Consider the following 16,433-nt stretch of genomic DNA (forward strand, 5'->3'; position numbering starts at 1 on the left):
CCTGCCTCCGAATGCTCAGGGCTTGTTTACGCATGGATTCCTTGCATCAGTGAAGCTTCTCTGATTCAAATGTGAGGTTATGTCCATGTAGTATAGACACTTACTACAGTGATGGAAGGGGTTTTTCTGTCACAATAGCAAATCTGCCCTCTTGAGAGGCAATCGCTAGGTTGATGGTCAACCTAGTGGTGTCTATACTGGGGTTTAGGTTGACGTAACTATTTCTCTCGAGGGTGTGAATTTTTCATACTCCTGAGTGATGTAGCTAGGTCAGTCTAAGTTTTAGGTATAGACTGGGTTTAGATACACTGTGGTATAGCTACGCTGGTGCAGACCTTCCCACCCCAGCTAGCCTTTACATTGCAGGTTTAGGACAAGATGACACGTGGTAAGGTTGCACCTGCTATATTGCTACACTGGAGATTGCAGTTCAGCAATATCTGTGGCTCAGATGTTTCCCCCCCCCCTCCCAAAAACCTGAAGTGTTTTAATAACCCCCCTTCTTTATACTGTTCTTTCACTATAATCTGACAGCAGCAAATAATGCTCCCAAAGACACCACATTCAGAAAACATAACTTTATTATTAGTTGCAATATACATTGTATTCCTTTAAAGAATCCTAAACTTGTACACACTTTTCCCACTGAAAATACATGTATGCACATGTGTATATATTGTATTCAACTGGAGCACAATGATATGACGGGCTCAGAAATTACTTGGAAAAATAAGTGATCTCTACAGGTTTATGTTGACCGTGTGCTAGGGTGACCAATATAAAAAGAGCAGGTGAAATAGAAAATTGTGTGGATTACACATTATGAGTATGATCTTTTGATGCTATGCTTGGTACTTTGTAGTGATACTGCATATACAGTAGTTACAGACTACTATTGCTCCATCATAAATGCATTCTATACTCGGAGGGAAACTATCCCCATTTGTCTCAGCAGAGCAATCTGGAAGTTCATAAGGCCAGCAGTGCTCCCCCTAAAGTGTCCATGATATTTGAAAATAAAGGTCTTAATTACATTTCTGCTGGTGGCAGATCTTCCTGCTGCTAATGAAATTGCTCAAGAAGGGATTTCCACTAGGACATGGTGGAGACTAAATGTGCCAGTTTAAGCCAGTTTGGACCTGTGGCAATGGATCAACTATAGCAGCAAGAGTTTAAATGTGGGGCGGATCCCCAACTGCTGTCAATCAGTGTAGCACAAGTGACCTCATTAGAGCTATGTTAATTTATACCTGCATCTTGAAGTCTATACTGAAAAAACATTGATTTACACTACCTGAGGGTCTAGCTCTGTTTCTATGTTAAACAGTGAGATCTGAGCTCTATTCAAGTCTGTTAGAAACTGGCCCTCAATTTCTCAGCTAGGTCTTCCCGAGGCCCAGTTTCCCAAAAGATAGTGCTTCAGAAAATTGTCTGAGAGCAGCAGCAAATGTCAGCTTTGCCAAATGTCATCTGAACACTTTGTTTTCAAACACAGCTTCCCCTGCCTGTATGACGTTGCTGAGCTTAGCTGGACAGAAGGACAGGTTTTCTTTTTATCATCCTCATTTTCTTCTTACATATTGCTTCCAAGCTCAGGAAGAAAGCAGCTCTCTCTCAGGCTAAACAACAGAGCTGATCAAAGGCACTGACCCCAGGACTTCCTATGGCCACATACAGGTTCTAGGAAGCAGCAGGGCTGCGACCATCACACTGTAGAGTTAGTTCTTTCTTTCAAGTGCTTGTTCATTTAGGATTCTCCCCTCTCCCCCCAGAAGAGCTCAGCACTCAACTAATTCTGCTCCAATTTAAGTCAATGGTAGCAGATTCAGGACAACATTAGGTGCTTTTGAAAATCATATCTTCTAATCACCTCCTTTTTATTTATAAAGTATTTCTAGTATTCCCTGTGTCACCCTAGCACACATTACTGTATGATTACACCTACCTAATGCATGCTCAAGGCCTAAGAGGTAGGCAGTCTTCCACCACCGTAATGTTTCCATGCTCACCGTCTCTCCCCAGCACATGGTTAGCGTGTGTATGTGGGGGGAACGACTGACCCGTAGGAGAAAAATGTTGCCACAAGCCAGCTCACTGGATGCTCTTGAGCATGCAACGCCTGAGCTTCACCTTGTGTTGATACCCAAAAGCCATTGTAGGGGGTTTACAGGTCTTGGTGGTAGCAGTTGATTGGCTGGAACAGGGTTTTAAATTCAAGTTGAGCTGAACTGCTGAGATTTATAATGATTTCACAGATTGCAGCCAGGAAGCCAGAGCTGTAAAAATGCCAGAGCCAATCTGTAAAGAACAGCATTTTTGATTAGATGCACTAAACAGTTGCAAGCACAAGGATGACTTCCATTAACTTCTCAAACCATTATTAGAGAACAGGTCTGAGCTCATGAAAGTCAGACTCTGATGCTTATTGTTATTGCACAAGGTTACCTTTCCTGTGTCCTGCCAGAATGGATTTCAAGGGGAAGTGAAATAGTGGTACATTGCCTTACAAGCCACTGAAACAGCAGCAAACTGTCATGATGGGAATACTGCCCTACTCTCCTCCAGGGCAGAGTTGGAAAGGGAGCAGCAAGGACCTGTGATAGCTCCAGCTACTGTACAATGCCTGTAGAAGACACAGGCCTCCTCTACAATGGAAACCATGGAGGATACTTGCTTTTCCCTGTGATGAAATGCTTCCTGCACTCTCTGCAGAACTTTGATTGACTTATTGTTGGAACGCCTAAGAGAGTGGGAGGAAAAAGCTAAACTCTCTCTTGCATGTGGGCAGAGGCCTATTACTAAGGGCATGTCTGCATGGGATATTGCCTGGCAAAACTATCCTGATATATTTATACCAGTATAACTGATCTAAGAATGTCCACTGCTTTAACTGTGTGGATACTTGTATGTCCACAAAGGGAGTTTATACTGGCATAACCACAGTGGTATAACAATACAGTTCTGGCAGTTGATTTCCCTGTGTAGACGAGCTGTAACACAACTACAAGAGGAAAGGCTAACCGGCTGATGCAAGCTCACTTGCTATGTGAGTGAGTTTTCATGTTGAAAGTTCTCCTAGAAGTCTTCCTCTAGCCTTGCTGGTATGAAAGACCAGTCAGCTCTGGCATTTGGATCTGTAGCTTCCAACCAGTATCAGAATCTGCTGGATTTACAAACTTTCTGGTGGCAGCTGTCTTTGTGGCAATTCATCAATATCCTTCTGTACTGCTTGTTCTAGCCCCAATATTCAGATACAGATGTTTGGCTACCTAGTGTGCTCTATGATATGCTTTTAACTGCCCACCTAACTCTCAGGAGCAAGCGTAACCCTTCATTGCCACCCAGCTAAGACACAGCTGCTAAGTCTGGGAGAATCACCCAAGAAATGCCTTCTAGAGTGCATTTCACAGAATCGGAAGTGCTTGCAGGGAAACTTAATAACATTATGAGGCTCTTAGTAAATAAGTGGACTGTGAGGGTACATGTCAGCTATCTCAATGCCCTTCCTTTAACTATATGTTCTGAGCTTGACTAGCATTTCTGGTCATCTCCAGCTGATGAGGGGAAAAGGCCAAATGATTGCTGTAGAGTAGTTATGAGAGGAATGGACCATAGTGGAACAACCTTGCCATGGCTATGACAATGCAGGGGTGAGGACAGTTAGCTCCTTCTTCAGATGCTGCTCCCTTCCTCAATGACAGCTCTCTGAGCTGCTGAGATACACACCATATAGTATATTAATATTTCCTCTTAAATAAAATTTTGACTTTACATCTTAAGTATCAGTAGCATAAGTAATTTTTTTTTTTTTTTTAAAAAGCAGCCCCTAGGAATATTTACAGAGTAGCTCATCTTGCAGAGGGGAGAGGGTTTGGTATCTGAAAGTCACACAGTTTGTGTGTGCTTAGTAGGTTTTAAGTATCTTCTTCTACATTAGTCCTTCTCCTCTGTGAACTCTGCTCTGGTGCTGGGAATTAAACCGCGGTTAAACAACATGTCTTTCTAGAGTGCAAACTGGTAGGGTAGGTCCCTACCCTTCAGGCCTCGTGCTAAAAGAGGTTGCTTCAGATTGGTTTGACCTAGAAAATTAGCTTTTCACCTTCAAGTATGGAATTATTCCTCTCTCCCCATCCCCAAGCTCTCTTTGCTAACTCTCTCTAGTGTTCCCTTCTCAAGGGTAAAGACTTCTTATACAGTATGTTCTGCAACTGCGGGAGCAGGGAAGGGGACCGTACTCCGCAGGAGTAGAAATGGAATGAAATGAAAAATGCAGAACTACTGAACATTCCAAAGATTATTGCAGAATAAAAACAGCCTTGGCACATCAGGAATTCCAGAGAAAACAAAGAACATGGGGGGAGGGAGGGCTTTTGCAAACAGGAGCCTTGTAGTACAATAACCAACCTGGAAAGTTTTTTTTCAGTGACTTCTTCCGCTGCCCTAACCCCCTTTCCTGCTTTAGGGCAATGGCCTCTTTAAATGACTGAGCAGTGTCTCCCTCCTATGTGACAGGAATGTCTACTCATAGCAAAGTGAAAAGGAGTACTGTGGCACCTTAGAGACTAACAAATTTATTAGAGCATAAGCTTTCGTGAGCTACAGCTCACTTCAAAGTGAGCTGTAGCTCACGAAAGCTTATGCTCTAATAAATTTGTTAGTCTCTAAGGTGCCACAAGTACTCCTTTTCTTTTTGCGAATACAGACTAACACGGCTGCTACTCTGAAACCTGTCATAGCAAAGTATCCTAGGAGTCCCTCTAAGTTAAATCTTTTCCAGAGAGACTTTTTAAAAAAAACCAACCAAACAAACAAACTTCCATCCCCAGAAGACCATTGAGACGGTAACAAGGCGGCTTAAGTGTGGCTGGGTCCTCCAGCTGCTGAGACCTTCTGACCAATCCATGTTAGTATTTCCTTAAACACAGCAGTGCTGACCTCAGGCAGCTCTTTATGGAGAGCATGATAGGCCTCGTCATACACCTGCAATCAGAGAAAGAACACAGGTTCAGACAAAACCCTAAAGAACAAAGCAGCCCTTAGGTCCCATTCGCCAGTGCCCACAATCCTGACATGCCCTGCACACGTCTCGTCGGTCTTCCTGTATTTCTTAGATATGGTGAATTATGAAAATTAAGGGATGCCACCAACTTGAGATCTAGTCAGTTTCAGCAAGGGAGTTAACAGGAGTTCTCAGGTTTCACACCTGTCATTTCTGCACAGGTTTGCGGTGTTGCAATCTCAATTCCTTCTCCTGCAGTTCTTTCTACTCCCCTCTCCATGTGGGGGAGACTCACCAACAGGAGAATGTGCCATATGATCACATGTTCAAAAATGGCCTCTGATTTTGGGTTCCTGATTTGAGACACCTTTCTTCAGCAATGCTGAGCACGTGAAGCACTGACTGACTTCAGCTGGAGTTGGGAGAGCTCATCACCTTTGAAAAACTCTGCTCCAGGGCCCAGAGCCACTAAAGTATTTAGACACCTAAACTCATTTGGTGCTTAAGTTTCTAGGTACAAGTTCCCTTTGTGCTTTGGTTTTGGCCTCTGGGTATTTGCACTGCTGTCTCACTCTCATCCGGACACCTAGTTCCTGCCTGAGCCCTGGAGCAATTCATGAACTGTGGGGAAGATAGATGTTTGGCCATCTAAGTTGCATGCAGGACCTGACCCTGTAGGCAGCCTCTGAGCACTGGATCCTGAGTCTCCCACCTCCTAGGAGGCGACCTAACTACTGGACCTCAGAGTCATTCCCCTCACTTCCCTCTCTTTCTCTGACCCAATGATTTTTCCATTGTGGATAAATACTTAAACAGTCATTGGGCCAGAGAGAGACAGTGAGAATAACTCTATTGTCCAGTGTTAGGGCACGCATCTGAGAGAGGGGAGAGCCAGGCTCCAGTCCCCCTGCTCCAGTCACTCTCTTTAAGTGCCCCATGCTGCTCCATACCCTCTGCTGCAAGTGGAGTTTAATAGTGCAAACTCTGGAGATGGTATTGATGTTATCAAACCTAGACCCGCCGTACCCAGGCAGAACATTCATTTGCCTACTGCCCTCTAGTAAGGGAATCAAAGCCATGCAGACCCATTGTCACTCTTACTTTAATCCCTATACAGTGTGTATGCTGAGAAGCACAAGTCTCTTGCGAGTGCTGCTTTCATGCACTTACGCAGTGGATACAACCGTTCCCTCAGGGTCTCACACCTGCCTTCCCAGTCCATGTATCCAGTGAACCAACTGCAGCACATCAAGCTTTCAAGCCAATGAGAGGCAGGAAATATTAATCACACCCTTGGCATATAAATGCAACGGGAGGCGTTCCCACAACCGTGGGTGTAATTTCACTCTTTTGATGCCTGGTATAGATAGTTATTTTTCTGACAACAAAAGCTTTTGCTTGGTCTCCCCGTCTCCCTTTCAAGTTCATTCATGTGCAAACAATTGGTTAATCAGCTGTGTGCTCTCTCCAAATGAGCAGATGTGGAATGGCTTTTGTTCAGCTGCTTTTTTGGAACGTTCTCGCTATACCTTTATGCAGTGAGGTGGACTTGTCGTGAAAGCAGCCTGCCCTGTCGCAGAGTTTGGGGGCACTGGGTTACCTGGTTGGGAGCCCAATCCTGGAATGTGCCAAGTTCTTCCAACTCCTTTTGGGTGTTCAGCACCTCCCAGAATAGGACACTTTCCCATGCTCTGCACTCTTGTCAACAGCACCTGACACCTGCTCTGACAGTGACTCAGTCAAATCCTTAAGCCTACTGAGCAAAGCAGAGGCTGATATGCACAACATTATACCCTTCAAATACAAGAAGCAAGGTGACCTTAAGTGTTTTGTCCTGACTCTGCACGGTGTCCATCAGTAAGTAGGAACCTTTGATGTCGCAGAGCTTGTCGGGCAAACCATGTAGCACCAAGACTGGCAGAGTCAATTTAGGCAGCGATCGCTCTATTTTGGCAATGGCATTCATCAGCTGGATGACAAAGGAGATCTTCATGCCCCCATGGTAGACCAGGGGGTCTGAGGTGTAAGATTCAACCTATTGGAAGGGGGGAAAAAATCATTGTCAGCAACAGTCTGTTCCCGAAAATACAAGGCAGAGCCCTTCATGTGTGAGAGTCTGTTTCCGTCTATTGCTTAGGCTAACCATTTCCCATCCTCAGTGGGCTCCTGTGCCATTTCACCCTAGATCAGGGTAGTCAATTTATTTTTTGTCAAGGTCCAAATTTCTTGGTCAAGGTCCAGACTCCAGAGAAAATAATAAAAATAATAATATAATAATAAATAAATAAATTTTGAGGTCCATTCAAAAGTGCCTGGTGGTCCAGATTTGGCCAGCAGTCTGCCTATTGACTACCCCTGCCCTAGAATGATAACCTCAGTTAGCAGCCAGGGCCCATTACCTCTTGTGCAACTGGAAACTGGGCTACTCCAAACTCCTCTCTTACACCACTGAAAAATGTTCAAGACCCAAAAATGCTGGGGGCAGGCAAACAAGCAGCATCAGTCAACGGACTTTGCCCAGGGGAGCTCCTTTCTGTGCTTACTCATGCTCTGCCCTGGTCTTCTACCACTCAAAGGTGGCAGCCTTTAGGCTACCCATAGGCAGTTTTTCATTCTGCTTTATTACAAAGCTGATATTGATACAAGCAATTCCTGAGTACCAGTAATATCTCTGGTGCTGAGTGGCCCTGCCATGAGTCACTTTACCTCTCTTACCCTCAGTTTCCCCATCTGCAAAATGGGGATAAAGATGTTTACCTGTCTCGCAGGAAGGTTGAAGGTACTGATTAGCTCCTGCTTGTAAAGCACTACTAAGATGAGGAGTACTGTGTTGGTGTTAAGTGTGTATGTGGAGATAGTGCTTGCAAAGATGATGGGTCTCGACAAGGCATGCTGCCTTGAGCCCAATGGAGGCTGCTCTGCTCAAGCTGGAGCATTGCCTGTTGTGGCCTGTAGTATCCATGGGTCACCTCTCTGCATTCAAGACGAAGATAACTTCAATCTGCACACTTTATGTGCTCACTATGTATGGGCCTTGAGCTCCTGATTGGGCAAAGTTTTTCTTAGTTTAAACTATGACATAAAGTGCCAGTAGGCCAAAAAACCAACAAAAAAAACCCCAAACCCAAAAAACCACATGCAAATTTTTATCCTTCTCTTTCAGGCTGGCTAAGAGCAGAGAGTCAGCATGAAAAATCTGGAGTGAGGAGAGCGCTGAAAACAAGGCACTGGACTAATCAGCACAGGATCTGATAGCTAGGAATGGGTAGTTACTGCATCAGGCATATCTACAGTAAATATTTGTATGCTGTATACAGAGAAACGAGCTTTGGCAGCCTACACAGGCTTTACCAGCTCAATCTTTTCAGAGCATTTTGATTATAGGTGGATCCCTGGCACACCTGCCGATTCCTCTAAAGTCTGATGCAGTTAAAAAAAAAATCATCTTTTATTTGTAGGTTGGCTGAAGGAAGCCTAATTTTTCTTCTCTACGGCAGCGTTTCCCATGGTGGGTCCTGACCCCCCCAGTGGGTTGCAGGAAGGTTCTAGATGGGTCGCCACATCCAGGGCTGGATTAACCAATCACCGGGCCCTGGCCCTGGCCCAAAGCAAACATTCTCCTAGCTCAGTGCGGAGGGGAAACCCCAATGGGGGGCGATGGTGTTCAAAGGCAAGCCTGCCCTGCTTTCACCCCACACCGATAGCTCCTGCCCTGCGGGGCTGGGCATGGATCCCCACTCTGGTCGTTGACACCTAGTGCATGAGGTTGCTGCGCCACTCAGGTTTCGCACGGCTGCCCCTCCATGACGAAAGGGCAGCCAGGCCAAACTGGATGATGCTGCAATTGTGTGTGCCCAGTTGCCACACTCTCAGCAGGGAGCTGCACCCAGCACTGTGGGGCAGGAACCGTCGCTGTGGGCTCTGTGAAGGGGCAGGCTTGCTTTTGTACACCCGTGGCCACCTCTCCTCTCTGCACCAGGCCATGATTAGGGGGGTAATGCTAGGGTGAAGGGTGCCTACGTGTAATGATGGGTCCTACGAAAAGCAGTTGGTGGATTGCCTTAGTCTGAGACCATTCAAAAATAACCCTCCCTCCCGCCCCCGCACAGCAGCCTCCTATGGTAACAGTTCATTAGACACCGAAGCACAATTAATTCTTTGGCAGCTGACACGCCCCTCGTAAAGTCAGTAAATTACAAAGATAGTTATTCTAACCGATGAAGTGTTTTAAAATGTGCCCATTGCACCCTGTACGAATTCCAACAAGCACACAGGTTAGTCTAAACTCCCTCCTTACTGTGCTTACACAGACACCACATCTGAGCATTAGAAAGCTCAGAGATCGATTCTCTGCCCCAATCTGGTCTTTTTGACAGCTCAGGTGGCACAAACGGACTGGAAACCATCACCCCTGTTCTGGATACCATCCATGTGGGGGAGGGAGGGAGAGGCCCCAGTGGATGTAGAGCCAGCCTCCCTCCCCACCACCTTTAGCACAAGAGATGCATTGGGGCAGGGATGGAATGGCTAGGACACACACTACAGCAATCCCTAGTTGGTGGATGGTCCCTAGAGGAGCATAGCCAGCAGGCACAAGTTAGAGTGGCCCCTAGGCTGCTCTGTTTTTTGCCAGGGCTGGGCCAGAGAATCCGGGAGCTATAATTTAGCTATCTGATGCCCTCTGCTTAGCTGGCCCAAGTGCAGGAGAGAATCTGCCATCAGTATCCAACTCAGGAGCATCTTCTCTACTCATTCGCTGACTGAGCCTAATTCCACAGATTATTTTAGCAGGGTGATTGCTTTTCCTTTCCTTCCCCTAGCTGAGTTCTCACAAAATGAACAGTCTAAGGCTATGTCTACAACAAATTTTGTCAGTAAAACTTTTGTCAAGTAGGGGTGTGAAAAAATACCCCTCAAATTTTACTGATGAAAAGCACTGGTGTGAGCAGTGCTTTGTCGGCGGGAGACCTTCTCCCGCTGACAAATTTACTGCCACTCATTGGGGGGTGGTTTTATTTTGCTGGCAGGAGAGCGGCTACACGGGAGACCTTACAGCGGCACAGCTGCAAGAGCACAGTAAGGTACACAGTGTAGACCTAGCCTAAGAAGAACCCTCATCCTCTGCTGTGCTGATGGTCTGGAGAATGATTACAGACTTGCCCAGAGAGAGAAGTGTTACCCGGAGCCCTGAAGCTCACCAAACTTGGGCTCTGGTTGACCACTGCAGGGAGCAGGCTTCACAGGAATGGTCCTGCCACTGAGACATCCATGCTGCAGGGCTTGGAGAGCTCAGCCCCAGGAACTGACAAGAGTGTCCCACATTACAACTGTCCTGATGGATTATAGGAAAAGAGAGCAAATCTGTCAGACTGCTAGGTCCCTGCCCATTTACTTGTGAATGTTGTCCCAGAGGTGAGCCTCTGATTAGACTAATTAATAGCACCAGCGTCCATGTGACTTTACTGGTAGTATGGGATCCTCTCCCTGACCGTGCTGGTGCAGTTTGGCTTCTCCTCTGGAATCACTTAAACTTCTTTCAAACAGCATACTCTGCTGGAGACAGCAAAGGGTCTCTTTTAGAGCCCCGCACAGGACTAATCTTTTAATTCAGCTCCTGCTATTATGGCCAGGGGTCCTGCAAGACTCATAGGATTCCAGTCCTGCTGCAGGGCTCTACACTTGTCCTGCGCAGGTCCATAATCCCCATTACTGGAAACTCAAGTTATGGATGTGTTGGAGTGGACCCCAAAGTGAGGGGCATTTACTAGAGGGGAGACAAATGCAGTATAGCTCCCGTCATCCTGATGACACACCCACCCTGAGGGTCTGAGACCTAGCCCCTGGGAAATGCTTGGAAGAGCCCACTGCGGAGGTGAAATGCTGGCTGAGACTGAGCTGTCGAGGCCTGATCTGGGGAGGCAGTAAGCATCCTCGACTCCCAGAGAAGTCAATAGGAGCTGAGCATGCTGAGCACCTCCCAACACCTGGCCCTCAGTCAGTATCCACATAGACTCTTCAGTGCCTGGAAGTATTCTCTAGAACAGCTCTGAGGTTGCACCATGGCTGCTGTAGGTACCTCCAACCTCCTCTGCATCCCCTACAGGCAGGCAGCCTTTTTCAGTGGACCCTACTCTCGTGAGATACAATCCTGCTCGTTTTAAATATCTGTCCTGTTCCGTTAACTGTCTCAATCCCGAGAGGCTGCCTTTCATGAGAATGAACCGCCCTTCCTGTGAACCGGCTCATGGAAAAAGTTACACTTTGGCTTCTGGAACACCCAGTACATCTAATTTTGTCAACTCTCACTTTAGCAGCTGGTAACCTGACATTTTCACCCAAACCCATTGACTTTTCCTCTGCAATTTAAACAAAAGCACAGGGTTCCTCTGGCTACTTAGCAACTGGCTTCAGCCTAATCTGGGAGTTATTTGCTGGGAGCTGTGTCACAGCACTGCACTAAGGCAATGCAGCTTTGAGTGTTTTTTGTTTTTTTACTGAAAGCAACAGATGAAGGACTCCGGGAAAAGAATCAAGAGGGGTGGGTGGCTGGATTGACAGACATTGCCTTCCCATAGAGTAAAATAATGTAGATTAATTCATATGAGCTGCCCCCTTCCCCGCCCCCGTGTAGTGCCATAAATGCCAAGAGATGGCCTAATGGGTTTCTTTCTTCTTTTTCTCCCCCCCCAAACAACAAGGAATTTTTAGCTACTGAACAGCAGACAAATCTTTTGTGTAGATGGGGGGAATCTTTGAGAATGATCGACATTGTGAGAGGGATAAAAACAGCTAATGGAAAAACAATCCTTCTCAGAAAGTTAATGATCTGTGCATGGGGCAAACGCATGGCACAAGGCGTGTCTTGGTGAAAGCAGGAGGAAAAAGGGAGAAGGCTTTCTCTTGAGCCCTCAAAAGAAGGTAGAGAAAAGGGGAAACCCTTCCATTGTGCAGCAGGGCAGCTTGTAATTGGGCAGGGGATGAGGTTTAAAGAAATGTTCTCCAGAACGCTGGGGATGCTGAGGATTAGTTGTAGGGAGGGATAAGAGAAACTGGGGTCACCTTCCAGGCTCTGCATCACGCTGTCCACCTCAATCTCTGTTCTTGTTTCTTAACACTCCCCGCTTGCCCACCTTCGCTCTGCCAGTGAATCCTGACTCATCTCTTCCTTTGTGCCTTCTCCTACTCTCATGTCTGCGCTCTCTGGAAACCTGGGTCACCTCTGCTTCCTTCTTCTGTTTCCTGTTCGTCCTTCATTCTTAGTTACAGCTAGTGGGGCCCCGCTTTCCAGGATCGATACCTTGGACAGTGTCTGCATGGTGGGTCTGGTCTAAATACTTGGATCCAGTTCAGTCCATTGCTCCTTTCCAGCCCTGGCTCGGGGTGGGGTCTGTGGGATCCATCACAGTTGCCAACTATTTTTTTTAAAAAAGATTCTCTTTAAGACAGAACCATCCACCAGGTCTCCTGGCACATTTGGTGTCGCCCACCTGTTTAGACTGTCAGCTCTGCTTCTGGGCAGGGGCTGCATCTTTCCTTTCCGTCTTGCACAGCACTAAGCATGCTGCCAGGCAGTCATGGCCTGTTCCGACACGCACTGAAGTGGGGATCTTTCCACTGATTTCAATGGGAGCTCGATCAGGCCTTTAACAAATACTGATGAGGACGTTAGATTCTGGGTTACCTTTCACCCCACTTGCACTTGATAAGGAACTAGATCTACCAAATGTCTCTACTCCACCATGTACATTTCAGTCCCTACATCAGAAGGACAAGCCTCCTGTGAAGACAAACAAGTGAGGGAATTCTTGGAGGACTGCCCAAAGATATTTATAGAAAACAGAAAGTTGGTCTGACGGATGATTAAATTCAACATGTAAATAATGGATGTTTCCAGCACAGTGTGTGCTCAGAAGCTGCAAGGCTTGAGTCTAAGGCTTCATCTACACTGCCGTGCAGTTTGGACTTCAGGAATGTACATAGCAGTGCCCTCTAATATGCTGGGAAATAGGGTGTTCGCCTTGTTGTGAAAGCAACTGTTTTGTAGACAAGTCCTAATCGGGCAGACCGATAATCTGATACAGTGCTGCAAGAGGCAGGATATTGGACAAAATGGACCAATGATCTAATCCAGTAATTAGATGGACCAATCCCATACGACAGCTCTTACCTCCCGATGACGGACACAGCACAGAAAAGGAAGTGGCAACAGGAGAAGCTAAAACTAAGAGGAAGAGCATGAAGCTAGAGATGCCTTTGCCAACCCCAGCAGTGAGCCTCACAGTGAAGGCCAGCATGAGTAAGTAGCAGGAAGAAAGAAAACACAATTATTCTTATGGTGGACTGTACCCTCAGGTTACCATGGACACTTCTGAATGTCACCCTTGCAGCCCCCACTGAAATACCTAGGTAAAAGTGTGGGAGACAGTAAATACATTTCTGAAGCTGGTCTGTCCTTAGATCAGAGTTCACACCCTGTAACAATATTTAGCGTGTTCTTAGCATCTTCCATCTGAGGACATACCCCTTCAAGGTAGGTATTTTTACAACCATTTAACAGATGGATAAACTTTGGCACAGTGAGTTTAAGTGGTCACATAACAAGTCAGTGGCAGAACCAGGCAGGGAAACCCAGGAGTCCCTGCTGTAACAACTACAGCGCGGTCTCCTAATATATAGGCTGTGGCTTTGATAGACCTTTTACTTTATAAACCTGGTATCCCTTATCCTTTAGAACCCAGGAATATAATTCTTCCTTCAAACGATTTTATTGTACCTTTTCTCTACTCTGTTGTTGCTTACACAAAGAATTATTGGTAACACCTTCCATATGATGGAACACTAGCGAGTAGTATGGTGTTCCTATAACAATAAAATATATAAATCTCCCCTCTGTTTTTTCCACCAAATGCATCCGATGAAGTGAGCTGTAGCTCACGAAAGCTTATGCTCTAATAAATTTGTTAATCTCTAAGGTGCCACAAGTACTCCTTTTCTTTTTGCGAATACAGACTAACATGTCTGCTACTATGAAACCTATAACAATGGAAACTGACCATATTTATTTATATGTGTATATTTTGTACGCCTTTGTTATGATAAGGTTTACCAAAATATCTGAGGACATATACATTACAAAGTGGATGTATACAAATGCTTTCTATGTTGGTTCTTACACTGAGTCCAGTATCATGGAATTGCAGTATCTGCCCTATCTAATTCTCTCTTCTCTAGCTGAAAAATCTCAAAGGGCTTTTCAATTTTGATGTTTTTAACCCAGTGAAATATAAGCCCCTTTTTCAGACAAGGAAATGGAGGCACAGAAAGAATAAGTCACTTGCCCAGAAAATCTGTGTCAGAGCCAGGTACAGAACCCATGCATCCATGTGGTTTATCCACAAGACCAGTCTTCCTTCTAATTTACCTACAGGGCAATTTGGCAAATTGAATGGGCAAACAAAAGTTAAGTGTATTGTACTTCTATATGTATCAACAGCCTGCTTGCTCCTTATCTAGTCAGCCTGCATTCTGATGTTAGGATGGACCGGGACCCACCTAAACGCCCACAGCTGGGGAATTCATTAGCATCTATTTAAAATAAGAAAATCCAGTTTATCTAGCCAGTCAGAGAAGCTGAAAAATTACAGCACGCCTCAGGGGCACGTGGGCTGCCACAGAAGTAAGCATTCACTACACTGACAAAGCACTCCTGCTTTTTAGAGACGCTTGGGTGCTATCTTCTGTCATTCCAGTTGATCTTAGAAATGAACTAAAATCCTGATTTGTGATCCCTTCCCAGACACAGCTGTTTCATTCACTTTTTTTTTTTCCTTCCCAGCACTGCAAATACAAACCTAAGCCTACATGTGGCTGTTTTCTACTGAAAGGAGTGGGAGCCTTTTTAGTGGTGCTGCTGCTGCAGCAGCTTACAAGACATCTGTTTTTACTAGTACTGCCGAACCAGGCTGTCTGTAAGCAGGAGGAGGGGTGTTGCTGTTCCACACAGCAGCCTGGTCCCACAAACCTTGTCTAGACTGGCAAAAATGAGGGCCTACAATTCACAATGGTAGAAGCTCTAATTAGTTAGTTACAGTGGTTAAATGATGGGGCAGGGACCATCTTTTTACAGCACCTAGCACTTTGGGGTCCTGCTCTATGACAGGAGTTCCTAGCCCCTATCTCAGTATAATACATATAATAGTAAGTGTAGATGAGACTCAAGCATCTTTGCTACTATATTTATGTGAAAAGCAGATTAAGACAACATGGTCTTCAAAGTATCTGAGCCCTGTCTAAACTGCAGCTTCTATCACTGCTGCCCCATTGGAGCTGCACTTGGTGGTGAATTATGGGTCCCATTTTGTTGTTGTTGTTATTGCCAATGTGACCATCACACAGCCCAGATCTTAGATCTCCTGCCCATAACTGGACATGGATGCAGAGTGCACTGAAATAGTGACTGAATGGTTCCAGATTGGACTAGTCAGTTTATGAGCCAAATTTTCTGTTGATGTAAATGGGCACAGATATTGGCTGTAAGGGCATTTCACCCATTTCCACTAGCAGAGAATTTGGCTCAAGGTGTTTAGCCCCATTACAGAGCGCCAGCAGTGGGGCTATGTATCACCGTTCCAATGACTTAAAAAATGATATTAACATCCTCACCTCCTTTTTGTTCCGGGAAACCGCATTTGGGTCTATAGCTCCCAGCGTCAGGTTTGGTAGAACAAAGTTGAGCACTTTAGCTGCAAAAACCTGTGGGATATGAATTAATTAAATTAACTGGGCAGCAAGGAGAAGAAATACGTAAGCCAAAGCCTCTGCTGGCATAAACTGGCATAGCACCACTGAAGTCAACAGAGTGTCCCGATTTGACACCAGCTAGGGATCTGGCCCTATATTACCAAACTGTCACGAAACCAAAGAATTTGGATATCCACCAGCATCAATTACAAGAATGGACACAATACTATGAAATATTCACAACCGCCCTGACATTACACTCTGCATTTCTTTCCCTTGCAGATGAGAGATCAAGTCAATGTGGGAAAAGCCTGGCTTAAACAGCCTGCTAAGGGCCATTGTTTTATGGAACTGGCAGTATCGCTGTTGCTGCTGCCCCTTCCTACCATCACTCAGTTCTGATTTCAGGCTGCAGCATTTAAGTGATATATTTTGTGCAATTTACAGTACTTGCCTAGGCTGGACTCTCTTTGCTAAGCACATTCTCCAGGGAGTCTGCAAATAAACAACAGTAAAATGTGTCTGCATTGACTAAGGAAATCTATTGCTCGCTTGTCTCCTGGGAATCAAACACAAAAGCATTCAGCAGCCTGAACTTGAAAGCACTAGCATGAGAAACAACATCCTTTATTTCAGTAACATTCCCCAATCCCTCCAATGCAAGATTCTTCTCTGATCTCTGATAACCGTCTTC

General features: G+C 45.6%; 1 protein-coding gene across 5 annotated transcripts in view; it reads right to left on the minus strand.

Moving 5' to 3' along the window:
• Positions 1 to 563: 563 nt before the first annotated feature.
• The window catches only part of MGLL (monoglyceride lipase), an 89,013-nt gene continuing 73,143 nt past the window's right edge, over positions 564 to 16,433 (minus strand). For 4 of the 5 annotated variants that reach the window (XM_038409024.2, XM_038409022.1, XM_043518478.1 and 1 more), the window contains exons 6-8: positions 15,662 to 15,751; positions 6,819 to 7,034; positions 564 to 4,980 (exon numbers count right to left, since the gene is read on the minus strand). In XM_038409024.2, the coding sequence (XP_038264952.1) occupies positions 4,855 to 4,980; positions 6,819 to 7,034; positions 15,662 to 15,751 (432 nt within the window). In that variant the 3' untranslated portion in view covers positions 564 to 4,854. The remainder of the gene's footprint in view (positions 4,981 to 6,818; positions 7,035 to 15,661; positions 15,752 to 16,433) is intronic. The other variant, XR_006282626.1, reaches the window with a different exon arrangement.

Source organism: Dermochelys coriacea, chromosome 7, assembly GCF_009764565.3.
Source record: "Dermochelys coriacea isolate rDerCor1 chromosome 7, rDerCor1.pri.v4, whole genome shotgun sequence".
NCBI lineage: Eukaryota > Metazoa > Chordata > Testudines > Dermochelyidae > Dermochelys > Dermochelys coriacea.